This window comes from Dryobates pubescens, chromosome 6 (assembly GCF_014839835.1).
Source record: "Dryobates pubescens isolate bDryPub1 chromosome 6, bDryPub1.pri, whole genome shotgun sequence".
Taxonomy (NCBI): domain Eukaryota; kingdom Metazoa; phylum Chordata; class Aves; order Piciformes; family Picidae; genus Dryobates; species Dryobates pubescens.
Genome location: NC_071617.1, coordinates 3,477,880 through 3,504,974, shown reverse-complemented (window position 1 = coordinate 3,504,974; position 27,095 = coordinate 3,477,880). Strand labels below are relative to the sequence as shown.

Below are 27,095 nucleotides of genomic sequence, written 5' to 3'. Positions count from 1 at the left end.
CTCTGGATTTTACAGAGAAAAGAAAAAAAGGATTTTTCAGTGTCTTCAGTTGAAAGAAAGCTCCCTTTGATCTGAGAAACAATAGAGCATCAGCAACTGAAACCTGTCATTGCCTTGCTGCAGGGTGAGTGAAATCATCCCTGTCTAATCTCAAGAAACACAGTTTGAGTACACATGAAACCTTTGATCCGGATCTGCACCTCCTAAGGCCAGACAATCTTCCTGAAGCAGCTCTGATGGAGTGATTGATGTAATAGAAACACAGAATCATAGAATCAACCAGGTTGGAAAGGACCTCAGAGATCATCAAGCCCAACCTATCACCCAACACCTCCTGACTAACTCAACCATGGCTTCAAGTGCCACATCCAATCCCCTTTTGAACACCTCCAGGGATGGTGACTCCACCACCTCCCTGGGCAGCACATTCCAATGGCCAATCTCTCTTTCTATGAAGAATTTCTTCCTCACATCCAGCCTAAACCTCCCCTGGCACAGCTTGAGACTGTATCCTCTTGTTCTGGTGCTGGTTGTCTGGGAGAAGAGACCAACCCCCACCTGGCTACAACCTCCCTTCAGGGAGTCATAGACAGCAATAAGGTCTCCCCTGAGCTTCCTCTTATGCTTAAACAGAAGCAGAGAAAGGATTGGCATCTGAAGGATTTAGATACATCACATTCTTCAGTTGGAACCTGCCAGGAAGCTAAAATTAGTAAGAAAGGCGATACAAAACTAGTCTTTGATCAGAGAAGACAGCTGTCATGAAGGCCCTGATGTGCAGGCAGTCCTCTCCTACTCAGTGAAACAGGCTTGCCTGCAGCAAGGTCTGTTTTCTAGTAAAGGTTCCCAGCATCAGGCCCCAGGGGAGACTGCAAATCCATGGCTTTACTCAGCATGGCATTCAGCAATACCTTTGGCTACGTGGAGGTGATTCCTTCTGACCTCACAGGAGATGAGTCTGCAGTCTCTGGGATAACAGTGGATGGCTGCTGTGTTTGGGGATGCAGCCAGTCCCTGAGAAATGGGGCTGCAGAGAGAAATGGCTGGTTGTGCATATGGAGGTTGCAAGAATCATAGAATTGTCAAGGTTGAAAGGGACCTCAAAGACCATCCAACTCCCCTGCAGGGACACCTCACACTACAGCAGGTTGCTCACAGCCACATCCAGCCTGGCCTTCAAAACCTCCAGGCATGAGGCTTCCACCACCTCCCTGGGCAACCTGTGCCAGTGTCTCACCACTCTCACGGGGAACTTCTTCCTCACATCCCATCTGAATCTACCCACTTCTAGTTTTGTTCCATTCCCCCCCAGCCCTATCACTCCCTGACACCCTCAAAAGTCCCTCCCCAGCTTTCTTGTAGCCCCCTTCAGATACTGGAAGGCCACAATGAGGTCTCCTCAGGGCCTTCTCGTCTCCAGACTGCATGACTCCAACTCTCAAAGGAGCTACAGGGCTGTGGTTGTATTTGTTGAAAGAAAAGCAAGGTTGACATTTGTTAATGAAGTTAGAAACCCTGTTCTGCTCCCAGGTGAGTCCAAGGTAATTTTGTTATTGACCTGAATAATAGCAGTGGCAGTTTGCTGTGGTTTAGAGCACAACAAAATTCATCACACCAGCCTTACAAAAACATGCTGACAGAAGTCTGAGGTAATACAGGCCACTTGTATCTGAGATATGGCATTTGTCTAGAGCCACAAAAGCACTTTCCTGTTTGGGTTTTGGTTTTTTCCTTTACTGCTGGGAGAACCTGCAAATAGCTGTAAAAACTTAGCACAGCAAATTCTCAATGAGTGGCAGGGCTGCCACTGCTGGGATTTTAAAGTGCATTATCAGGGGTGTGTGTACCTGCAGCTGGCAGAATGACACATCTGTGCTGGGTGGACAGTAGCTGTCAGGAGAAAATAATGCAAGTATTGACAACTTGGGTTTCCTTTTCTTTTTCACAAGCTTGTTTTTTTCAAATTCCTTGGCCACTGCACTGGTTAGGCCACACCTTGAGTCCTGTGTCCAGTTCTGGGCCCCTCAGTTTAGGAAGGAGGTTGACTTGCTGGAACGAGTCCAGACAAGGGCAACAAAGTTGGTTGAGGGGTTTGGAACACAGCCCTGTGAGGAGAGGCTGAGGGAGCTGGGGTTGCTTAGCCTGGAGAGGAAGAGGCTCAGGGGAGACCTTCTTGCTCTCTACAACTACCTTAAGGGAGGTTGTAGACAGGCAGAGGTTGGTCTCTTCTCCCAGGCAACCAGCACCAGAACAAGAGGACACAGTCTCAAGCTGCGCCAGGGGATATTTAGGCTGGAGGTGAGGAAGAAGTTCTACACAGAGAGAGAGTGATTGCCCATTGGAATGGGCTGCTCGTGGAGGTGGTGGAGTCACAATCACTGGAGGTGTTCAGGAGGAGACTTGAGAAGGTGCTTGGTGCCATGGGTTAGTTGATTAGGTGGTGTTGGATGATAGGTTGGACTCGATGATCTTGAAGGCCTCTTCCAACCTGGTCTATTCCATTCCATTCCATTCCATTCTATTTCAGTCTCATAATACCTCTTATCCCTCAGGATGAGAAAACAAATAAGTGCAAGCTTTGACTTTCTTAGGGTAAAGTAAAATTTCTTTCTTTTCCAAGTGTCCAAAGGGTTTGGACTCTCAAAATTCATGGACAGGGATCGGTGGCTGTCTGGGAGAAATATGGATCAGATCTTGTGTGTAAGTGGCTAAAGGGCTCTCCATGAAACACTGTATGCCACTGCTGGGCTAGGCACTACTGCAGTCCTAGAGTTTGATAGAACAGAGTAGAATAGAGTAGGGTGAGGTAGGGGTAGGGGTAGGGTAGGGTAGAATAGAACTAACCAGGCTGGAAAAGACCTTTGAGATCAAGTCCAACCTATCACCCAACACCATCTAATCAACTAAACCATGGCACCAAGTGCCTCATCCAGCCTCCTCTTAAACACCTCCAGGGACAGTGACTCCACCACCTCCCTGGGCAGCACATCCCAATGGCCAATCTCTCTTTCTGTAAAGAATTTCTTCCTAACATCCAGCCTAAATATCCCCTGGCACAGCTTGAGACTGTGTCCTCTTGTTCTGGTGCTGGCTGCCTGGGAGAAGAGACCAACCCCCACCTGGCTACAACCTCCCTTCAGGAAATTGCAGACAGCAATAAGGTCTCCACTGAGCCTCCTCTTCTCCAACCCCAGCTCCCTCAGCCTTAAAAACTCTACCATAATATAAGGAGACTCTGCTGCATGTGGCATCCACATTCTTTATCAACAAGGTCTTGTTTCACAAATGGCTGGAGCTCCAGCTGGGTGTAACTGGGTCCTGAGTGACAAAATACAGAGCGGGTGCAGCCTCTTGAGTAAGGTAGAAGGTGGCCAGTGGGACTTAATATCTTGAGATAACAGAACTTGGGCCCCACCCAGATGAAATAAGGCTAATTACTTCCTGTGCTAGGTGTTTTTATCCATTCTAGCAGATAAATACTCCCATGCCCCTAGGTTTTGATGCTTAAAGGAGAATTGCTAGGGTGGGAAGGGACCCCAAGGCTCAGCCAGTTCCAACCCCCCTGCCATGGGCAGGGACACCTCACACTACAGCAGGTTGCTCACAGCCACATCCAGCCTGGCTGCAAACACCTCCAGGCAGGAGGCTTCCACCACCTCCCTGGGCAACCTGTGCCAGTCTCTCACCACCCTCATGGGGAAGAATTTCCTCCTCACATCCAATCTGAATCTACCTACTTCTAGTTTTGCTCCATTCCCCCCAGTGCTATCACTCCCTGACACCCTCAAAAGTCCCTCCCCAGCTTTCTTGTAGCCCCCTTCAGATACTGGAAAGGCCACAATCAGGTTTCCTCGGAGCCTTTTCTTCTACAGACCGAACAGCCCCAGTTCCCTCAGTCTGTCCCCATCATTCCCTCAGTCAGGTTGGAAAAGCCACTCAGGATCAGCAAGTGCAACCCATAAGCCTTTGATGCTTAAAGCTAAGGAGAGTGAAGAAAGAGGAGCCTTTATTTTAATTATTGTCAAGAAATTTGCTTTCATGTCTTATTGGCAGCAAGCACAGAAAATACAGCTGGGGATGCTTTATTCATTGTGACAAAACAATGTGATGATAAACACACAGAACTAGTTCACAGCACTCTGCTGACTCACCATGTCACACACACACACACAAAAAGAAGATGATTGTGTGTCACCATCTTCAAAGCTGAGGTGATAAACATGTTACATAATAGGAAATGTGTGTGAATTTTTGTTCTGCTTTGTTTCTCAAGTCTTCTTTTTCTTTGCAGACTTTTGAATGGAATAAATTCATTTGGAAGGAACCTACAATGATCAGAAACAGAAGTGGGTAGATTCAGATTGGATGTTAGGAAGAAGTTCTTCCCCATGAGGGTGGTGAGAGACTGGCACAGGTTGCCCAGGGAGGTGGTGGAAGTCTCATCTCTGGAGGATTTTAAGGCCAGGCTGGATGTGGCTGTGAGCAGCCTGATGTAATGTGAGGTGTCCCTGTCCATGGCAGGGGGCTTGGAACTGGATGATCCTTGAGGTCCCTTCCAACCCTAATGATTCCATAATTCTAGTTAACTGCCTGAGCAAGTCAGGGCTCACCAAAAGTTCAAGCATGTTATTAAGGGCATTGTCCAAAAGACCTGACAGACTTGGGACATCAATTACCTCTTTAAGAAGCCCAGGCCAGTGTTTGACCACCCTTTAAAGAAATACTTCTTTAACATCAAGTTTGGACCTCCCCTACACAGCTATCAGGCATCCTGGACACCAGGGAGAAGAGATCAGCACCTCCCTCTCCACTTCTCCTGCTGAGGAAGCTGCAGAGAGCAATGAGGTGATCCCTCAGACTGCTTTACTCCAAACTGGACAAGCCCAGCCTCCTCAGCTGTTGCCCACTGGCCATTCCTCCCAGCCCTTTCACCAGCATTGCTGCTCTCCTCTGAATACATTCAAAGATCTTCACAACATGCTTCAACTGTGAGGCTCAGAAGTGCACACAGTACTCAACTCAAGGTGAGACCACACCAACACTAAAGATACACCAGGACAATCACCTCTTTTGGCCAGCTGGTGTGTTTGATGCATCCCAGGATGCTGTTTGCCCTCTTGGCTGCCAGGGCACACTGCTGACTCACGTAAGTATTACAGCATTTGCTTTGCTTTCCAGAGTCTGCTTCTAAAACTGCTCTCTTCAGTGCTATTTCAGCAAGGTATAAACAATGACCAAATGTTTAACATGTTTGAAGAAAATGAACAAACAAAACATGGTTAGCATGCTTTCCTTCCCTCCACAAAACCACAATTCTACCAGGCAAGCCTGATTCACCAATACCAACAAAGGGATATCCTGCCATGCCTGCAGAGTTTTGCCTGCAGCACTATAAGACTAGGCTCAGGGGAGACCTCATTGCTGTCTACAACTACCTGAAGGGAGGTTGTAGACAGGTGGGGGTTGGTCTCTTCTCCCAGGCAACCAGAACAAGAGGACGGAGTCTCAAGCTGTGCCAGGGGAGGTTCAGGCTGGATATTAGGAAGAAGTTCTTCATAGAAAGAGAGATTTGCTCTTGGAATGGGCCACCTCCCAGGAGTCACCATCACTGAAGATCTTCAAGAAAAGCCTGGATAAGGCACTTAGTGCCATGGTCTAGGTGATTGGATAGGGCTGGGTGATAGGTTGGACTGGATGATCTTGGAATCCTCTTCCAACCTGGCTGATTCTATGTTTCTAAGACTTCCATGTGCAAGACACCAAACTACCTCCTGCTCTCCTAACGCTGATTCAGAGATCAACTTTCTGTTCACCTCTGCAGGACTGAGTTCTGAGTTTCCAACAGTTTAGAACTGGACACTTCTCAACCACCTTGCTGAACTGGGACTACACTGGGAAGCAAAGGCTATTCTTCAGACTCAAATAACTCAGAGAAATCCAAAGCATTAAACATATGAATAAATGTAACATGGCACAGAGATCAGAGAACGACTTGCATGTGATGAGGAGGTACTAAAAAGCAGCTGAATTAATAAGGGTTGCAGTTCTCATGCTTGTATTTATGTGTGGTATACATTCTGGAAAAGAGAGATGCTGCTTGTTGAAAGGGTTCCTTTCATCATGCAAAACACTTGCTATAAATATGCCACTGTGACAAAAGAGAGAATAGGATCAGGAGAGCTTAAATGCAGAATGGCAAACAGGAGATTTAAATTATTCTCTGGCATATTTGAGAAGTTTCCCATGGAAAATAACACTGAAAATAACACTTTCTTTTTAACCACTCTCCTGAAACATATGGTAAATTACAAACAAAGGCATCTATCTGTTGAAAGAACTTAGCTGCCAGCTAGGGTTTGAATTGTTAGTGTTTTGAAATGAATTATTCTGCTCCTGCAGGATGGCTCCATCAGCAAAAGTTTTTGATAGCCCAGAATATGCTTTGTGAATACCTGAGATCTTTCAGGCTGCCCAAAGCTTCTCTGGTCTTTGGTTCTAGCCACTGGGGCCCCAGCCTTCTTTAAAAGAAAAAGAAAAACAATCAATCTTGGCCACTGGCCTGGATCAGGAACAGTGTGGCCAGCAGGAGCAGGGAGGTCATTCTGCCCTGTGCTCAAAACTGGTTAGGCCACACCTTGAGTCCTGCGTCCAGTTCTGGGCTCCTCAGCTTAGGAAAGATGTTGAGATATTCAAACATGTCCAGAGAAGGGCAACAAAGCTGGGGAGGGGTCTGGAGCACAGCCCTGGGAGGAGAGGCTGAGGGAGCTGGGGTTGCTTAGCCTGGAGAAGAGGAGGCTCAGGGGAGACCTTCTTGCTCTCTACAACTACCTGGAAGGAGGTTGTAGCCAGGTGGGGGTTGGTCTCTTCTCCCAGGCAAGCAGCAGCAGAACAAGAGGACACAGTCTCAAGCTGTGCCAAGGGAGGTTTAGGCTGGATGGTAGGAAGAAGTTCTTCATAGGAAGCTCGGCCATTGGAATGTGCTGCCCAGGGAGGTGGTGGAGTCACCATCACTGGAAGTGTTTAGGAAGAGACTGGATGGAGTGCTTGGTGCCATGGTTTAGTTGATTAGATGGTGATGGGTGATAGGTTGGAGTTGATGTATCTGTAGCAGAAATACCATTTCAAGCATGCATTTTGTCAAATAGAAATGTAGACTTCTTAGGCCAGTGTAGTGCCATAGAAGAGATAGGTCTAGGAGAAATGGATCCATGATAGAGGAGGGGAGATCTAGATTAGGCATTAGGAAGAAGTTGTTCCCCATGAGGGTGGTGAGACACTGGCACAGGTTGCCCAGGGAGGTGGTGGAAGCCTCATCCCTGGAGGTTTTGAAGGCCAGGCTGGATGTGGCTCTGGACAATCTGATCTAGTGGGAAGTATCTACATGGCAGAGGGTTGGAACTGGATGATCCTTGAAGTCCCTTCCAGCCCTGACAATTCTGTGAATGGAGCTCTTGCTGTAGGAGCAGTTATTTCTGACAGGGTCCCAACAGATGCTGCCATATCTTGAGCAGCCAGTGTGAGGCATAAAGATGCTACCTTGATTTCTTTTCTGGAGATGCAAAAATCAGTGGTTTATTTTTACCAAGAGACAATTAGCATCTATCAGTGATTCCAAGGTTAAGAAACATACACACAGTGACATATATACAGATATAATATACATAATACACACACTAGAGAGATAAATACATCAATATGTGTGTATGCAAAAACACACATCTACATATGTATATTCAAACCTAAAGGTAGGTTGATACATATGCAAAGGTCACTCCCAGGCATTAATCTCTGCAGATTTATTCAAGCTGCACCAGGGGAGGTTTAGGCTGGATGGTAGAAAGAAATTCTTCCCAGAAGGAGAGATTGGCCATTGGAATGTGCTGCCCAGGGAGGTGGTGGAGTCACCATCACTGGAAGTGTTTAAAATAAGACTGGATGAGGCCCTTGGTGCCATGGTTTAGTTGATTAGATGCTGTTGGGTGATAGGTGATGTGGTATGGGAGATGGCTGGCCTGCATCAGGAACAGTGTGGCCAGCAGGAGCAGGGAGGTCATTCTGCCCCTGTATGCTGCACTGGTTAGGCTGCACCTTGAGTCCTGTGTCCAGTTCTGGGCCTCTCAGTTTAGGAAGGAGGTTGACTTGCTGGAACAAGTCCAGAGAAGGGCAAGAAAGTTGGTGAGGGGCTTGGAACACAGCCCTGTGAGGAGAGACTGAGGGAGCTGGGGTTGCTTAGCCTGGAGAAGAGGAGGCTCAGGGGAGACCTCATTGCTCTCAACTCCTTGAAGGGAGGTTGTAGACAGGCAGAGGTTGGTCTTTTCTCCAAGCAGCCAGCACCAGAACAAGAGGACACAGTCTCAGGCTGCGCCAGGGGAGGTTCAGGCTGGATGTTAGGATGAAGTTCCGTACAGAGAGAGTGATTGCCCATTGGAATGGGCTGCCTGGGGAGGTGGTGGAGTCACCATCACTGGAGGTGTTCAGGAGGAGACTTGATGGGGTGCTTGGCGCCATGGGTTAGTTGTTTCAGTGGGTTGGATTGGTTGAGGGGTTGGACATGATGATCTTGAAGGTCTCTTCCAACCTGGTTTATTCTATTCTATTCCTTACAGGTTGGACTTGATGATCTCGAAGGTCTTTTCCAGCCTGGCTAATTCTGTATTCCTCACAGTAAAATGAGAAACATCCTATTGCAGTTTTCCATATTGTCTTACAGGAATGCTGGGGATGAGTTATCAAGAAGTAAGAGGGCAAAGCTATCAACAACAAATCCTGGAACCCTTAAATGTCAAGACAAGGTCTGTGTTACCCAAGGGAGATGGGCAACAACGCAAGGGCATGCTGTTATTGATGAGTAACTTGAGTCACTGAACACCATACATCTCCTAAGAGCTCCTCTTCATGAATAAGCTAGCAAGTGAGTTATTCCCCTTCCTCTCTGCCAAATTCAGTTATTTCATAGTGAAGTATAATATTAAATTTAGACTGAATAGGCTCATTTACTGTTGCAAAATCCAGTTGGTTTTCTCTTCCCTCCTTAAAGAGACAGAAATTATTTCTTTTAAGAAGGTTCATAGTATCATAGTATCAGCAATGGTTGGAAGGGACCACAAGGATCATCTAGTTCCAACCCCCCTGCCATGGGCAGGGACACCTCACACTACAGCAGGTTGCTCACAGCCACATCCAGCCTGGCTGCAAACACCTCCAGGGATGGGGCCCCAACCACCTCCCTGGACAACCCATTCCAGGGCTTCACCACTCTCATGGGGAAGAACTTCCTCCTCACATCCAGCCTAAATCTCCCCACCTCCAGCTTCATTCCATTCCCCCTAGTCCTATCACTACCTGAGAGCCTGAGAAGTCCTTCCCCAGCCTTCTTGTAGCCCCCTTCAGATACTGGAAGGCCACAATGAGGTCACCTCAGAGCCTTCTCTTCTCCAGACTGAACAGCCACAACTCCTTCAGTCTGTCCTCACAGGAGAGGTGCTCCAGCCCTCTGCTCATCCTTGTGGCCCTTCTCTGGACACCTTCCAGGACGACCATACGCCTCTTGCAATAGGGGCTCCAGAACTGGGTGCAGTACTCCAGGTGGGGTCTCACCAGAGCTGAGCAGAGGGGGAGAATCACCTCCCTTGCCCTGCTGGCCACACTTCTCTTGCTGCAGCCCAGGATCTGATTGGCTTTCAGGCTGCAAGTGCACACTGAGAGCTCCTGTTGAGCTTCTCCTCCACCAGTACCCCCAAGTCTCTCTCCTCAGGGCTACTTTCCAGCCAGTCACTGCCCAGCCTGGATTTGTGCCTGGAATTGCCAGGACCCTGCCCTTGGTCTTGTTGAACCTTCTTCATCACTATAGCTCTTCTCACTCCAGAAAAAGGATACATCCACCAGCTTTAGACTCAGCTCTTTTAGCATGGTACTAAGTAAGCTTTAAAGTGGCACACCTGATTGTAAGGACTGCTACAACCTTGAATAGAAGAATCAAATGTTTCACCCCAAAAGGCTTTACAGGTGGAGGTCTAAAGCCCAAGAATTACAAGAAAGGAGGGCTTGAATCCATGCACTCTGGCTATAAAACACAGTGTGTTAAATGAGGTGCCTGCAGGATGTTTCTGTCTCAGTCAGCCCTTCCTCCCAAGTCAAAGCATCTGAAGTTCAACAACAACTTCCTCAAAAGATCAGGTCACTCTCTGCTCACCTACATGAGTCCAGCTAAAATGAATCTGATGTTTGCTTTTAGAAATGAAGAGTCAACAATGACTTAGGTTTCTGAATTGACTCTGTCTGCCCATCCAACAGGTGATGACTAAACAACACACCAACCCCAGGAGAGAAGATCAAGGAAACAATCTCCTGGCCTCCGAGCAATTCAAGTCCTTCCCAGCTACTGCAGCTAACTGCAGACGGTTTCCATCGACTGTCACAGGTCAGAACCATCCCCTTGCCAAGAATGGAATCTACCAAGTTAAGGGACTTGCAAAGTGTTAATTATCTTTTGTATACCTTATCCAAACATTAAACTGTCTACCAGACTGGTGGAGATCCAGGAACCTCAACTCTCTTGCCTAGAATGTGGCTTGTGAGTCGGCCTCATCTCCCATGAAGACCTATTTGGGACTTATTTTAACCACAGGTTATTGTTTTTATAGGCTTCTGACCCTTCCCACAGGAAAGAACAAGAAAATGATCTCCAGCCCCTGCTGAGGTGGCCTGTCCCAAAGGCAGACCTACTGATAATGTTGCTACACTGGACTGGTTTTTCTCCCCCAAACATTTGCACCATGCCTTCTCAGAACAGAGAGAGGAAGAGGGTAAAACAAGTTTCCATCCCTGGAGACATCCCCAACCCTGGAGACATTCAAGGTCAAACCTGATGTGGCCCTGAGCAATCTTGCCATGGTTTGCCCAAAGACAGAAGCTTGGAAGTCTAATAGAACCCTTCCACAAACCAGTTCTTTCATTTTTGGTAGAAGATTATATCCTGAGGTTCATTTCTCCTCTCTGCTAATGAGGACACATTATGTCTGCAGACAGTACTCAAGCCATTCCTAGTTGGAGCCAGCAGCATTGCACCATTTACATGCATGAATAAAACATTTAGAACAATACACATTATCAGAGCTCTGAACTTTTCACACACATGAGACACCACTGAGGTTCAGTGGTGAGCATGGAAGCCAGTTGGCTTGGATGAAAGCCCAGAGAGTCAGTGAAGATGTTTTCACCAATTTCAATAAGCTTTGGATCACACCTTACATGAACTCACTCCCACCAGACACCACCATCTCAGTAAATGACTGCAGATCACAGGATTCACATTAGTCCAGCAGTGACCTGAATTCAACTTGGAGTAGCCTTTTTTTTTAACACAGATTCTTAGCTAAACTATAAAAAAAGAAAATCACTGGTGCTTAGCATATTTTGCCCAAATAAGACTTCTTTAGGACAAAAAAAAACTTCCTTGGAGAGGAAGTGAATATCTGACTAGAGTTTACAGAAGAACAGTCAAACAGATTTTGGGAAAGCAGTTCTGTGATGCCCAAACATAATGGAATTCAGTTCATCCCCAAGCACTGATATAGGCTGGGCAGGGACTGGCTTGAGAGCAGCCCTGAAGGAAAGGACCTGGGGGTGCTGGGGGAGGAGAAGCTCAACAGGAGCCAGCAGTGAGCACTTGCAGCTCAGAGAGCCAAGCAGAGCCTGGGCTGCAGCAAGAGAAGTGTGGCCAGCAGGGCAAGGGAGGTGATTCTGCCCCTCTGCTCAGCTCTGGTGAGACTCCACCCAGAGTACTGCATCCAGTTCTGGAGCCCCTATTACAGGAAGGATCTGGAGGTGCTGGAAGGTGTCCAGGGAAGGGTCACAAGAATGATCAGAGGGCTGGAGCTCCTCCCCTATGGAGACAGACTGAGGGAGTTGGGGCTGTTCAGTCTGGAGAAGAGAAGGATCTGAGGTGACCTAATTGTGGCCTTCCAGTATCAGAAGGGGGCAACAAGAAAGTCAAGGAGTGATAGGACTGGGGGGAATGGAACAAAACTACAAATGGGTAGATTGAGATTGGATGTTAGGAAGAAGCTCTTCCCCATGAGGGTGGTGAGAGCCTGGCACAGGCTGCCCAGGGAGGTGGTGGAAGCCTCATGCCTGGAGGTATTTGCAGCCAGGCTGGATGTGGCTGTGAGCAACCTGCTGTAGTGTGAGGTGTCCCTGCCCATGGCAGGGGGGTTGGAACTGGCTGATCCTTGAGGTCCCTTCCAATTCTAACAGTTCTATGATTCTGTGAATGTCCCTTGGCAGAGCAATGTTTCTAGTGACAAGAAACCAGACACCCAGCCTGCAGTAGGCTGCACATGGAAATAACCACTGCTTTCAATTTGAATTTCACCAGATTAAAGTTGCTGGTACCAAGATCTCCAGTTCAGGCAGCACTGCAGCGACCAGTTGCAGCGACCCAGTCTGTTACAGCATGAGAGCTACCAGCCTTGTCCCTCTGCTGGAGCCTCTCTCTGCAGAAGCAACCTTGGCAGAAAACAATGTGACAGTGACAGCTGTAGATGTGGCAGTTTCTATGTTGGTGTACTGGTGCCAGACAAGGAAGTGGGGACAACCAAAGACTGGCATATGCTTCACTCCTTGCCTTTCCTCCTAGGTCACACCCTTGAAGAAAACAGGCAGGTGAGACATGTGCCCAATTTAATTTTCATTTCACACCCCAAAAAATGTGGGAAATAAAAAAAAACACACCAAAAAGTAATCCCAAGTGTAATTTGCACTAATAAATTACATGCAAGTTAGTTGTTACTTCAATCCTTTTCCTTATTAATGAAATTTAAAAAATAACAGAAAATACAGAATCAGCCAGGTTGGAAAAGACTTTTGAGATCATAAAGCCCAACCTATCACCCAACACCATCTAATCAACTAAACCATGGCACCAAGTGCCTCAGCCAGTCTTATTTTGAACACCTCCAGGGATGGTGACTCCACCACCTCCCTGGGCAGCACATTCCAATGGCCAATCTCTCTTGCTGGGAAGAATTTCTTCCTAACATCCAGCCTAAACCTCCCCTGGCACAGCTTGAGACTGTGTCCTCTTGTTCTGGTGCTGCTTGCCTGGGAGAAGAGACCAACCCCCACCTGGCTACAACCTCCTTCCAGGTAGTTGTAGAGAGCAAGAAGGTCTCCCCTGAGCCTCCTCTTCTCCAGGCTAAGCAACCCCAGCTCCCTCAGCCTCTCCTCACAGGGCTGTGGCCCAGACCCCTCCCTTCTTTGTTGCCCTTCTCTGGACACATTCAAGAGTCTCAATATCCTTCTTAAATTGAGGAGCCCAGAACTAGACACAGGACTCAAGGCGTAGCCTAACCAGTGCTGAGCACAGGGCACAATGACTTCCCTGCTCCTGCTGGCCACACTACTCCTGATGCAGGCCAGGATGCCATTGGCCTTCTTGGCCCCCTGGGCACACTGCTGGCTCATGTTCATCCTACTGTCAACCAGCACCCCCAGGTCCCTTTCTGCCTGGCCGCTCTCCAGCCACTCTGACCCAAGTTGTTTGGATGCCTTTTTGGGCTCGTTCCCAGCACACCACCTTCAGTGTCTCTGTAACCCAAATAATATTTTCTGCTCTAAATAATATTTTTGTTCCAACTAATATTGTGTTCTAAACCAAGACCATATCATTACATTTTTAATTTTGCTTTCTCTGGGTGAAGGACTTCCTTTGGAACTGTCTTCCATGCACATTAAGTCCCCTTAGACCTGACCTCCTGTGATAGCTGACACTATAACTAGGGTGAGGGAAAAGAACTCCTAGGCTTGATGATAGGGTTAGAAGTGTAAGAAGGATAGGTCACCATCACTGAAGCATGCCCACCCACGGACTTGCACTTTGACACAGCTATAGTCTGTAGAAAAACAGAGGGCAAAACCTTCTCAAAATGAACAAGTTGCATTTTATTACTCATTTAGAAGCACAGAATCAACCAGGCTGGAAGAGACCTTCAAGATCATCCAGTCCAACCTATACATTTAGAATAGAACAGAATAGAATAGAATAGACCAGGTTGGAAAAGACCTTCAAGATCATCCAGGCCAACCTCTAAACTTAGAATAGAATAGAAGAGAACAGAATAGAATCGAATTGACCAGGTTGGAAAAGACCTTCAAGATCATCCAGGCCAACCTATACATTTAGAATAGAATAGAATAGAATAGAATAGACCAGACCAGGTTGGAAAAGACCTTCAAGATCATCCAGGCCAACCTCTAAACTTAGAATAGAATAGAACAGAACAGAATAGAATCAAATTGACCAGGTTGGAAAAGACCTTCAAGATCATCCAGGCCAACCTATACATTTAGAATAGAATAGAATAGAATAGAATAGACCAGGTTGGAAAAGACCTTCAAGATCATCCAGGCCAACCTATACATTTAGAATAGAATAGAATAGAATAGAATAGAATAGAATAGAATAGAATAGAATAGAATAGAATAGAATAGAATAGAATAGAATAGAATAGACCAGGTTGGAAAAGACCTTCAAGATCATCACATCCAACTTATCACCCAACACCATCTAATCAACTAAACCATGGCTCCAATTGCCCCATCCAGTCTCTTAAACACCTCCAGTGATGGTGACTCCACCACCTCCCTGGGCAGCACATTCATTTCACTCTCTCCAGCCCATGTGAATATGTTCCAAATCTTTAATGATGATGTGCCATGGTCTAGTTGATTAGATAAGGTTGGGTGATCAGTTGGACTGGATGATCTTGGAGGTCTCTTCCAAGCTGGTTGATTCTGTGATTCTGTCACTACATAGCTGTTAGTGAACCACATTCCTGCATATTTCTTGTACATTTCCCGTTCAGATAGGTATGTGGAGAGTCAAAACACACTCTCCAAACAGTCCTCAGAAACCCAGGCAGCACAGTGCCTCCTTGGAAATTTTATTACAGCTGCAATTGTGATCAAAGGTCAGAAACGGTCCTCCTGTTCATGACACCATGTAGGCCCTGGGTAACCTGTGCCAGTATTTCACCACTCTCACTGTAAAGAACTTCTTCCTTATGTCCAACCTAAATTTCCCCTGCTCCAGTTTAAAACCAATGTCCCTCCAATTTCTTCCCAACATCCAATCTGAATCTATCCATTTCTAGCTTTGTTCCGTTCCCCCCAGTCCTATCACTCCCTGACACCCTCAAAAGTCCCTCCCCAGCTTTCTTGGAGCCCCCTTCAGATACTGGAAGGCCACAATTAGGTCTCCTCAGAGCCTTCCCTTTTCTAAACTGAACAGCCCCAACTCCCTCAGTCTGTCTTCATAGGAGAGGTGCTCCAGCCCGCTGCTCCTCCTCGTGGCCCTTCTCTGGACACATCCCAGCATTCTGTAAGTCAGTACATTCCACACCTCTCAACAAGAAGCACATTCTTCCTGAGATGGGCTATGAGAAATGTAGAGCCACAGTGCCTTTGTACAAACAAAGGTGGAGTGCAGATTGATTATTGTGGCTGGGAGACAAGCTCAGCCTTTAGAACTCCAGCATTGTGTTTGTCTGCAGTCCACTGCCCACCGACAGGTGAGCCAAGCGAACACGACTGCTGCTGTTCTGACATTCTGATCTTTTATGCTGTGATGAAACAAAAATTCCAGCTTGGGTGACCTCCACACAATATGCTTAAACAACAGCAGAGCTTTCTTCTCATTGAATCAATATTTGCTACAGAAACAATGGAACTATAACTCCACCTATCTTATCAAGCTTCCTCACCAACAATCCATAATCCTCTTCTGTAGCAAGAATCAAACTCCAAGTTTTGCTCATTTAAAACTCACTGCAGGGTGGTGCTGTTCCTCCCAAAGTCTCCTGTCCCCTTAAACACGTTCTCAGAGGCTGAGTAGCACTTGCCCTTGCAGTCTAAATGGAATTAATTTGTGGAATGGGATTAATGGACTTAAATGGAGTCAATTGTAATGATAGGACGAAAGGGGATGGATTGAAGCTTGAGGATGGTAGATTCAGAAAGGATAGTCAAAAGAAATTCTTTACAGTGAGGGTGGTAAAACACTGAAATAGGTTGCCCAGAGAGGGTGTGGATGTCCCCCTCTCTGGAGGTGTTCAAGACCAGGTTGGATGAGGACTTGAACAACTTAGTCTGGAGGAAGGTCTCCCTACATGTGGGTTTCAACTAGATGATATGGAGGTGCTGGAAGGTGCCCAGAGAAGGGCCACGAGGATGAGCAGAGGGCTGGAGCACCTCTCCTATGAGGACAGACTGAAGGAGTTGGGGCTGTTCAGTCTGGAAAAGAGAAGGCTCTGAGGTGACCTCATTGTGGCCTTCCAGTATCTGAAGGGGGCTACAAGAAGGCTGGGGAGGGACTGCTCAGGATCTCAGGTAGCAATAGGACTAGGGAGAATGGAATGAAGCTGGAGGTGGGGAGATTCAGGCTGGAGGTGAGGAGGAAGTTCTTCCCCATGAGATTGGTGAAGCCCTGGAATGGGTTGTCCAGGGAGGTGGTATCAGCCCCATCCCTGGAGGTGTTTAAGCCCAGGCTGGATGAGGCTGTGGCCAGCCTGATGTAGTGTGGGGTGTCCCTGCCCATGGCAGGGGGGTTGGAACTAGATGATCCTTGTGGTCCCTTCCAACCCTGACTGATACTATGATACTATGATCTTTAAGGTCCCCTCCAACCATAACCATTCTATGATTCTGTGAATCAATGAATTTCAGTTATGTCTTTTTCACATCTCATGAGCACACAAATGGGAAAGTGTTTCACATCTCTCTCACTGGTCAGAGGATATTCTATCTGTTGTTCACTATTTCAGCAGCTCCCCTAGGCTATCTGTTCAGCTTAACAGCTCAGACTCCAAGGGAAGAAATGTTACCACAGAGGAGAAAGTACAAGTGAGTCACTTGTTTCAAGTTTCTCTGTTACTTGCAAGCTCTTCAATGACATTCCCCTTACTTGATCGATTTGCACTCCTCTGCCTGCAAGAGGTCTCCTCTGTTTTGGCATACCCAGACAAAAAGGAATTCCAGGCACAGTGCTAGTTACTCAGCTCCTACTGCCGTTTTCCTGTGACTGGACAGTGCCAATCATTCACCTGAGTCAATACACGGCACAGTAGCACAAGAGTTAGGTTTTGATTGATGGACTGGAAAAGGCGAAACCGATTTAATCACAGCCACCTTGGAGTGATTTGGTCAAAAACGAGGACATGAACTACCTCCTGAAAACAGCGAAGCACTGCTGAGGGAGAAAAGTAAACAACTGATTTTTAAAGTAGCCTTTCTCCAGAGAACAAAAGGACACCGATTGTCCTTATCAGGGAGGAGTAGAAAAGCCTGCCTCCCCGGTCCCACAAAGAAGTGCTTGGAACTGGAGACTCAGCTTACCAGTGAGTAGAAATTCAGGTCAGAAAAAGCAGGAGACTGCAAGACTTGCCAAAACATGCCTGCCTGCCTGGTCACAGAATTCCCGTGCTTAAAGCAAGCTTAAAACAACACGAGGTTATTTACAAATGTACACACAGGCACAATGCCTCTCTCTCCTCCCTCCCCACCAGGTATCAGGAACTGCTCTACAGCATCCATACAAATAAACCCCCAGTCACAGAAATCACAGAAACATTCAGCTTGGAAAAGACCCTCAGGAGCACCAAGTCCAACCCACAACCCTACTCTACAAGCTTCACCCCTAAACCATAGCCCCCAGCACCACATTCAAACCACCTTTAAACACATCCAGACTTGGGGACTCAACACCTCCCTGGACAGTACACTCCAAGGCCTGACCACTCTTGCCATCAAAAAATGTCTCCTAATGTCCAGTCTAAACCTACCCAGTCACAGTTTGAGGCCATTCCCTCTTGTTCTATCACTAATTACCTGTGAGAAAAGACCAGCAGCAGCCTGTACACAACCTCCTTTCAGGGAGTTGTAGACAGCAATGAGGTCTCCTCTCAGCCTCCTCCTCTTCAAACTAACCATCCCCAGCTCTTCATCAGATTTATTCTCCAGGCCTTTCCCACCTTCCTTGCCCTCCTCTGCACTGGCTCCAGCACCTCCACATCTCTTCTGTATTGTGGTGCCCAAAACTGGACACACTACTCAAGGTGTGGGCTCTCCCCAGACGTCAGTACCAGGGCACAATCACCTCCCTGCTCCTGCTGGACACAGCGTTTCTAGTCCACTGAAGATGACAAGGCTTTGGAATCTGTGAGCTCTTTATAGGTCATGAAGTTTTTATACTGGCAAGTTTTATTTAAAGAAAAGAAGAAAAAAGAGAAACAAACCCACCAAATAGTTGCTACTATTTACCTCTTGGGGTCTAGAACAACAAAAATTACACCATTAACCTCTCAGGGGTCTAGAAGAGACATTTGTAAAGAGTTTAGCTCATTATAATTGTTCTTTCACCAGTTTACATGAGGGAATTGCTGCATATCAGTCAGGCATTGGAATAGGTTACCCAGGGAGGTAGAGGAGTTCAAGAAACACGTGGACGTGTAAAACATGAGCCAGCAGTGTGCTCAGGTGGCCAAGAAGGCCAATGGCATCCTGGCCTGCACTAGGAATAGTGTGGCCAGCAGGAGCAGGGAGGTCATTGTGCCCTGTACTCAGCACTGGTTAGGAAACACCTTGAGTCCTGTGTCCAGTTCTGGGCCCCTCAGTTTAAGAAGGACATCGAGACACTTGAACGTGTCCAGAGAAGGGCAACAAGGCTGGGGAGAGGCCTTGAGCACAGCCCTGTGAGGAGAGGCTGAGGGAGCTGGGGTTGTTTAGCCTGGAGATGAGGAGGCTCAGGGGTGACCTCATTGCCCTCCACAACTACCTGAAAGGTGGTTGTAGCCAGGAAGGGGTTGGTATCTTCTCCCAGGCACCCAGCACCAGAGCAAGGGGACACAGTCTCAAGCTGTGCCAGGGGAAGATTAGGTTTGAGGTGAGGAGAAAGTTCTTCACCGAGCGAGTCGTTCGTCATTGGAATGTGCTGCCCAGGGAGGTGGTGGAGTCACCGTCCCTGGAGGTGTTCAAGAGGGGATTGGATGTGGCACTTGGTGCCATGGTCTAGTTGTGAGGTCTGTGGAGACAGGTTGAACTTGATGATCCTTGGGGTCTCTTCCAACCTTAGTTATACTGTGATACTGTGACATGGCAATGGCCATGGTGGTCTTGACAGTTGGACTCAATGATCTTAGAGGTCTTTTCCAAACTAAACAATTCTCTGTTTCTGTGAGTCTATTTTTATTTAAACAAATCACTGCCTTCATCCCTCTCTCCCTGCCAAAGGCAGCCCAGTCTTATTCCAGGCACAGAGGAAAGAGGACTGACCTGTGGGAGAGCAGTGAAGGGGAAAAGGACCTTGGGGTCCTAGTGGATGGGAGGTTGACCATAAGCATTTGTGCTCTTGTGGCTAAGCAGGCCAATGCCATTGTGGGGTGGATTAGAAGGGCTGTGGTTAGTAGTCCTCCCCCTCTACTCTGCCTTGGTGAGGCCACATCTGAAATATCGTGTCCAGCTCTGGGCCACTCAGTTCATGAAGGACCTCAGCAAACTGCTTGAAAGAGTCCAGCACAGAGACACAAAAATGATTAGGAGAGTGGAACATCTTCCTTATGAGGAAAGCCTGAGGGAGATGGGGCTCTTTAGATTGGAGAAGAGGAGATTAAGGGGTGACCTCATTCATGTTTATAAAGATGTAAAGAGTGAGTGCCAAGAGGCTGGAGCCAGGCTCTGCTGGGGGATGCCCAATGCCAGCATAAGGGGCAGTGGTGGAAGCTGAGGCAGAGGAAGTTCCACAGAAACATGAGGAAAGTTTTTTTCCCTGTGAGGGTGAGTGAACACTGGATCAGGCTGCCCAGGGGGATTGTGGAGTCTCCCTCTCTGGAGATATTCAAGACCTGCCTGGATATGTTGCTGTGTGATCTGCTCTAGGTGATCCTGCTCTGGCAGTGGGGGTCGGACTGGATGAGCTTTTTGAGGTCCCTTCCAGCCCTGACATTCTGCGTTCTGTGATTCTGTGAAGTGTCCCTGCTTTAACAGCACACTGCTGGTGAGGTAACAAAACCAAATCTTACTCTAGAGATGAGATGTGATGGACCTTCATTTTCAAAATAAGGAGCAACTTAACAAAGGATCTCCAGTGAGATGATTCGATGATTCACTATGACATTGCTTTTAGTTTACCAGAAAGTACTACATGTAGACATTCTTGGTCAGAGGACAGGAGGTCAGATCAGCCACATCTCTCTCACAAGCAGGAGCCTACAGGTGGAAACTAAATGCTGTTTTTATCAGGATACAGAATAGGATGCCTAAGGGATACTCATTTCTCTGGACAAGGAAATCAATCCTGTCTCATGATGTGCACAGGATCCCAAAAAGTAGCTGACATAGTTGTGCTGGCAGCTGGAGGAGATGACAAACAATTGCATGACTCAAACATCTTCTGTTTGCTTTCACTACTGTTTAGTTCTAGGAGGATGAAAATAAGTTTAAAACTTTCATGTTTGGGGTCCTTCAATTCAGGAACTGCTCTTTTCTCCAGATGACAATAATTTTTTATTTGTCATTGTCCTCAATTACTTAGCCAGGATCACAGCCTCACAGTATCACTAAGGTTGGAAGAGACCTCAAAGATCATTGAGTCCAACCTGTCACCACAGACCTCATGACTAAACCATGGCACCAAGTGCCACATCCAATCCCCTCTTGAGCACCTCCAGGGATGGTGACTCCACCACCTCCCTGGGCAGCACATTCCAATGACGAACGACTCGCTCAGTGAAGAACTTTCTCCTCACCTCCAGCCTAAACTTCCCCTGGCACAGCTTGAGACTGTGTCCTCTTGTTCTGGTGCTGGTTGCCTGGGAGAAGAGACCAACCCCTTCCCGGCTACAACCACCTTTCAGGTAGTTGTAGAGAACAATGAGGTCACCCCTGATCCTCCTCTTCTCCAGGCTAAACAATCCCAGCTCTCTCAGCCTCTCCTCACAGGGCTGTGCTCAAGGCCTCTCCCCAGCCTCGTTGCCCTTCTCTGGACACATTCAAGTGTCTCAATATCCTTCTTAAACTGAGGGGCCCAGAACTGGACACAATACTCAAGGTGTGGCCTAACCAATGCAGAGTACAGGGGCACAATGACTTCCCTGCTCCTGCTGGCCACAGTATTCCTAATGCAGGTCAGGATGCCACCTGGGCACACTGCTGGCTTGTGTTTAGGTGGCTGTCAATCAGCACCCCCAGGTCCCTCTCTGTTTGGGAGCTCTCCAGCCACTCTGACCCCAGCCTGTAGCTCTGCATGGGGTTGCCATGGCCAAAGTGCAGCACCTGGCACTTGGACTTGTTGAATGCCACCCCACTGGACTCCACCCATCTGTCCAGTCGGTCGAGGTCCCTCTATGGGCACTCCCTTCAAAGCCCACAGGAAAAAAAAGCCTCTGATGCAAAACTGAGCACAGCAGAAACCTAGCCCATATAAAAAGTTCATGAATGCTGTGATAACACAGATAAACTGACAGAAAAGACTTGTCACAACTCTGGTGCTGTATAACAGTACCTTCAATGACTAAATTGTCTGTTCTTTTCTGGCTAGGTTGTAATTGGGCATGCTGCTGTCTAGATGAAGAAAGTATGCAAACTGTTATCTGTATTATGTGCCATCTTCTTGTTCAACCCAGAAATGAAGTCAGCAAAATGAACTGATGTGCAAATTAAGCTGCTTATCAACCTCAGATTTGGTTTGCTGGGTTAACAGATAGTGAAGAGAGTTAAATTGCTGTTGCCACAGGATATGTACCTTGCAGGCAGAGACAGAGATAGGAGAGGACAGAATCAAAAACTCCCATCAATAACCTATTTGCAGACTGGTCAGAACAGGAGATTTGGGTGACCTAGTTATGTGGCTCTTTCTCCCCTCTTCCACAGTAAAAAAGAAAACCACCAAAAAAAAAAACCCCTAAACAAAAAAACCCCTATATTTTATTGTTCAAGCTCTAAAGGATGAAACACAAAGTAAACTTAGCAATACTGAGCTACCACAGCATGAACCAGCTGCCCAAGCCAGGGAGAAGATGTTTCTATTATGGATGCTCGATGAACACGGATTATAGAGTTCTGAAGATGCTCTGTGTTTACTCAGTTGGCCACTGAAATGGATAATTAGTTTTTATTAGCTGTAATACAGCCACTAAGCATTTTGAACACTTCCTGCCAAAACGTATCAGAACACATACCTGTCACCATGCCACTGAACTGAAAACAAGCACCACACAGTAAAAGGCTGAAGTAGGTGAACAGGCAATAAATCTCTGGACAGGAAAATACCGTGCTACACCTTTCCCCGATGCCAAAAATGCTGCTGCCTTCACTGCTGGAGCATAAAGAATAGCAATTATCTCGAAATCCTTCTGATGTTTTCTCATTAAAGAACAAATTCAGTCGAACACTTACGCTCAAATTGCCTTAATGGAAATCAGAACTGCCACCTTATATGAAAAAATAGGAATTCACAGGTCACATGCATTATTAATTCAACAAGAGAAAGCTATAAGAGCTTCAATTAAGCAGAGGACACAGTGATGTCTTTCAAAACCGAGTTTGAAAGGAGTTGTACCTTTTCCAGAGAGATGTTAGTGGCCTGAAGTTTGTCTCCAGGCTCTCCTTTAATTTATTATTTAAGCCTGCAGTAGTTGGCAGGCACCAAGGTACAGCATCTGACTGGGTTCAGCGTGTCTCAGGGTGATCTCCCTCTGCACCGAGGTGCTAAGCTCCCTCCCAAAATCTGGGCAAGTTTAGCCCAGCTTAACCATCTTTAAGACCCTTTAAGCGCACCCAGTATTCGTTCCCGACAAAGAGGTTTCAGGAGGGCTTGGTCTGCCAAAGGCAATTTACGAACAAGTGAAGCTTCGGCGGCCTTTCAGGAGGGGGGAAAGCGAGGAAAGTTGGGGGTTGTTTTTTCACCCCACGGCACACGCTGCCCCGGCAAATTCAGAGCCGCCTGTCCCCGCAGCCCGCTGACGCCCGGCTCCGCGGCGGTGTGCGGGGCGAGGTGCGGGCGCCGAGGGTAGGCTCGCCAAGCCGCGGGGACGGCGAGCGGCGGCGGACACCCCCCGGGCAGCTTCGCCGGGCGCTATCCCCGGCCCCGGAGGCTGAGCCCTGGCCAAGGCGGCCCCCGTGCCCCGCTCCTCTCCCTCCATCCCGCCGCTCGCCCTCCTCCCCCACTCACCGCCACCGAGCCCGAGGAGGAGGCGACGAAGACGCGGATCACCATCTTCACCTCATGAGCCGCGCCGCCGCGGCGGCGACGGGACCGGACGGGACGGGGCAGCGAGGCTGCGGGGAACGCCGCTCCCACGCACGGGACGGGGAGAGGGACGGGGACGGGGACAAGGCCGCTGGACTCCACTCCGCTGCCGCCCCTCTGAGGGCGGCCGGCACCTGCAGCAGCCTCCTTGCCTGCGGCGGCAGCCCGGCTCGGGCGCGCCGGGTCCGGCTCCCGGCTGACAGGAGATAACGGCGGGAGGCGGGAAAGGTGGGGGCGGCGCGCAGGGGCCGACGGGCGCTGTAGTTCTGCGCCTAATGGGGAGCGGCAGGTTGCGTTTCACCGGCAAGACCGGGCTACGTCTGCAGCCTGCCCGCCCCAAACCGCCGCGGCCCCAGCGCCCGGGGCTGCCAAGTGCTACCCTTCGCAGCTGAAACGCCAAGATGTTGTTCGTGCCACACTCCAGGTGTGCTGCCCGCAGGTCAAGCTGGCCCCGGTGCCAGACGAACAACCAACGCGCTTACGTTCATAGAATCACAGAATCCTTGGAAAAGACCTCTAAGATCATCGAGTCCAACCGTTATCTAACTCTGTCAAGTCTGGTGTCCCTCAGCGCCACATCTCTGTGTCTTTTAAACACCTCAGGGATGGGGTTTCATCCACCTCCCTGGGGAGCCTATTGCAGTATTTGAGAATCCTTTCAGGGAATAGGTTTCTTCTGATGTCCAACCTGGACCTCATCTGCTGCCATTTCCTCTTGTCAATTTTTACTAGAGAGAAGAGACCACCTCACTCTAACCTCCTTTCAGGGAGTTGTAGAGAGCAATGAGGTCTCCCTTCAGCCTCCTTTCCTCCAGTTCCCATAGTTGTTCCTTATAAGACTTGTTCTGCAGACCCTTCCCCAGCTTCGTTGCCCCTCTCTGCACACACTCCAGCAACTCAATGTCTTTCATGTACTGAGGGGCTAAAACTGAACACGGTACTCAAGGTGTGACCTCACCAGTGCCAAGTACAGGGACACCATCACTTCCTGGGTCCTGCTTGCCACAGTTCCTAACACATCCCATCCACCACTGGGTTGCTCCTCCCTGGCAGCTCAACCTGCCAGGCCACCCCCAGCATTCCTACCTCACATGGAGCCACCATCTCTGCTCTGCTCAACTCGAGTCCAGCCTTGTTGGCTGCTGTTTACAGCAGTGAAGGGGTGGGAAAATGTTGCTGTTCTGGCTAGACCACACTGGTATGCTCCTGTCAGGCAGGTGTGGTGGGTTGAAAATTCCCCCCAACGTTAAATTGCCAGACCAGCCCAGTAGGAAGCAAATGAAGCTGTATTTACAAGCAAAACTACAATCTACAATGAAATGCAACGAATATGTACAAAATAGAAAGTATTTACAATATCTACAAGTGTTTATAAGCAGCACAAGAATCCCCCTGGCCCAAAAACCAGGAGAGCTGCTAACAGCTTCCCACTCCCTGCCCCTCTCCTTATGCCCCTGGACACAGAGGGACAATAGAAAAGAGCAGAGAGTTATTTTGTTAGGGTACTTAGCCAAAAGAAAGAACACAGCCAAGGTCAAGCAGAAGCAAGTTAGTGTCTCCCAGAGTGAGGATACCAAAAGAAAGAGAGAAAGTTTACATGTCAGAGTTTCATGTCTGTTATCTGTCCAATGGGAATGTTTAGAACTTACCATTATTTTCCTTTTCACACCCAATGGTGTTTTATTTACATTTCAAGATCTGTGGAAAATTGTAAAGGTACAGCCTAAAACTAGCACAGCAGGTAAAAGGGACAATGCAAGGGAGGTCAGCCACTGGGCAAGAGCGCTCTCCTACACCATGCATCTAAAAGGAGTCAGTCAGCACTGTCTGTTTTCACTCCCTGGTACAGTTCTCAATAGTGTCAGCTGTGGAACAGATGTTATTAATCAACAGGATAAGCAGATCACCCTAAAAACTCCTTCAGCAGTCAACTCATCTGCAAGTGATTGAGGGGAGAATCCCTATGGCCCTTATCAGCTTTTGGGTCTGTGAGGATGCAGCCTATCTTCATTTAAAGACTCAGGACCATAGCTGGCAGCTTTATACATGTTACTACAGTTGTAACCCTTATCCTCTTACTTCCCTACATGCAGCCAGATGGTTACTCCTTCCTTCTGATTAAACTCTCCCTTCCCACCGTTTCACCCCCATGGTGAAGTGTGTAGTGCCAGCCTTCTTCACATCTTTGCATCGCCACAGCCCTCAGTGAATTTCCACTGTCCAGAGTAAGAGCAGACCTCAACTCGTTGCCCAATATGTCCTTAAAGCATCCCTTACATTCTAAGGTTAATTATTTCTTTTGAAATCCTTCAGGGCTTGTGAAAGCTACCTACCAGCAGCCACCAAAAATAACCAGGATGTTCATTGCTCATTGTGGGCTTGATTTATGTCTTGTCATGGGGAGGCTTTTTGCAGGCTTCACCGTCCTTTGGAGTGCATCTCAGTATCAGCAATATGAACTCCAATCCTGTCATGAGAATTCAGGAACCAATCCTGTGAAGGTTTATTACAATGCATTACTTCAAGCTTTATGAGAGTGCTTGTTGAAAAGAGCAAACTTCATTGAGTAAACTCAGGTACAAAGGTTAAGGTTTTTCTGGCTGCAGTGCTCCTGTCTTCATTTGAGTGCAGTTCCTGCTATGGGAACCACAAAACCATGACCAGCACGTGTTTACTGGTTAAATGCTGCTCAAAGACCAGCAAAAGGAGCAAAGGAAAAACACTTTCAATGTTGGTTTGTAAGGTAACTCCAGGCACGTTGTTAAAAGTCTGTGACAGGTGATACCACACTGAACCCAGGGCAGGATTTTGCTGGAAAATCCCCATTACTCAGTGAATTTCCTTCACACTGCAGGATTATTTCTGACAACATATTTTCCAGTGTTTCTGTAAGTTTTCTTTAAAAGATGGAGATGTTTGCTTCTCACTTACTTCCCTGTTTCCTCCCTACTAGGAAAGACTGGCTCTAACGCTCTAGTTTGGCCATACTGTCATCACAGGATCACAGGATGTTAGGGGTTGGAAGGGACCTCTGGACATCATTGAATCCAACCCCCCTGCCAGAACAGGACCAGAGAATCTAGCATAGGTCACACAGGAATACATCCAGACAGGTCCTGACAGTCTCCAGAGGAGACTCCACAACCTCTCTGGGCAGCCTATTCCAGTGCTCTGTGACCCTTACAGTAAAGAAGTCATGTTGAGGTGGAACCTCTTGTGCTGTAGTTTAAATCCATTGCCCTTTGTCCTATCACAGGGTGCAACTGAGCAGAGTCTGCCCCTCTCTCTTGACACCCAGCCCTCAGGTATTTATAAACATCTATTAGATCTCCTCTCAGTCTTCTCTCCAGACTAAATAGCCCCAGGTCTCTCAGCCTCTCCTCACAGGGCAGTGCTCCAGTCCCTTCATCATCCTCGTAGCCCTCTGTTGGACTCTCTCGGATACCTGTCCCTTTTGAACTGGGGAGCCCAAAACTGGACGCAGTATTCCAGGTGAGGTCTCACCAGGGCAGAGTAGAGGGGGAGGAGAATCTCCCTGGATCTACTGGATACACTTTTCTTAATGTACCCCAGGATCCCATTGGCCTTCTTGGCCAATGTTGAAACATTTGTTTGTTTGAAGCAAATCAAACAGAATCAGGGCAACTCACTGCAGCTAGTAGCATTTGAATCTCTCATAGCATTAATATATAGCATGGAATTACAATATTAGAATCATAGAATTGTCAGGGTTGGAAGGGACCTCAAGGATCAGCCAGTTCCAACCCCCCCTGCCATGGGCAGAGACACCTCACAC

The 27,095-nt window shown here is 47.9% G+C and overlaps 1 protein-coding gene across 1 annotated transcript in view; it reads right to left on the bottom strand.

Annotated features, from left to right (window-relative positions):
* The window catches only part of SH3BGRL2 (SH3 domain binding glutamate rich protein like 2), a 61,587-nt gene extending 38,210 nt beyond the window's left edge, over positions 1 to 23,377 (bottom strand). Inside the window, exon 1 of the mRNA XM_054162548.1 lies at positions 23,222 to 23,377. Within this exon, the coding sequence (XP_054018523.1) occupies positions 23,222 to 23,266 (45 nt within the window). The 5' untranslated portion in view covers positions 23,267 to 23,377. The remainder of the gene's footprint in view (positions 1 to 23,221) is intronic.
* Between the last annotated feature and the right edge of the window lie 3,718 nt (positions 23,378 to 27,095).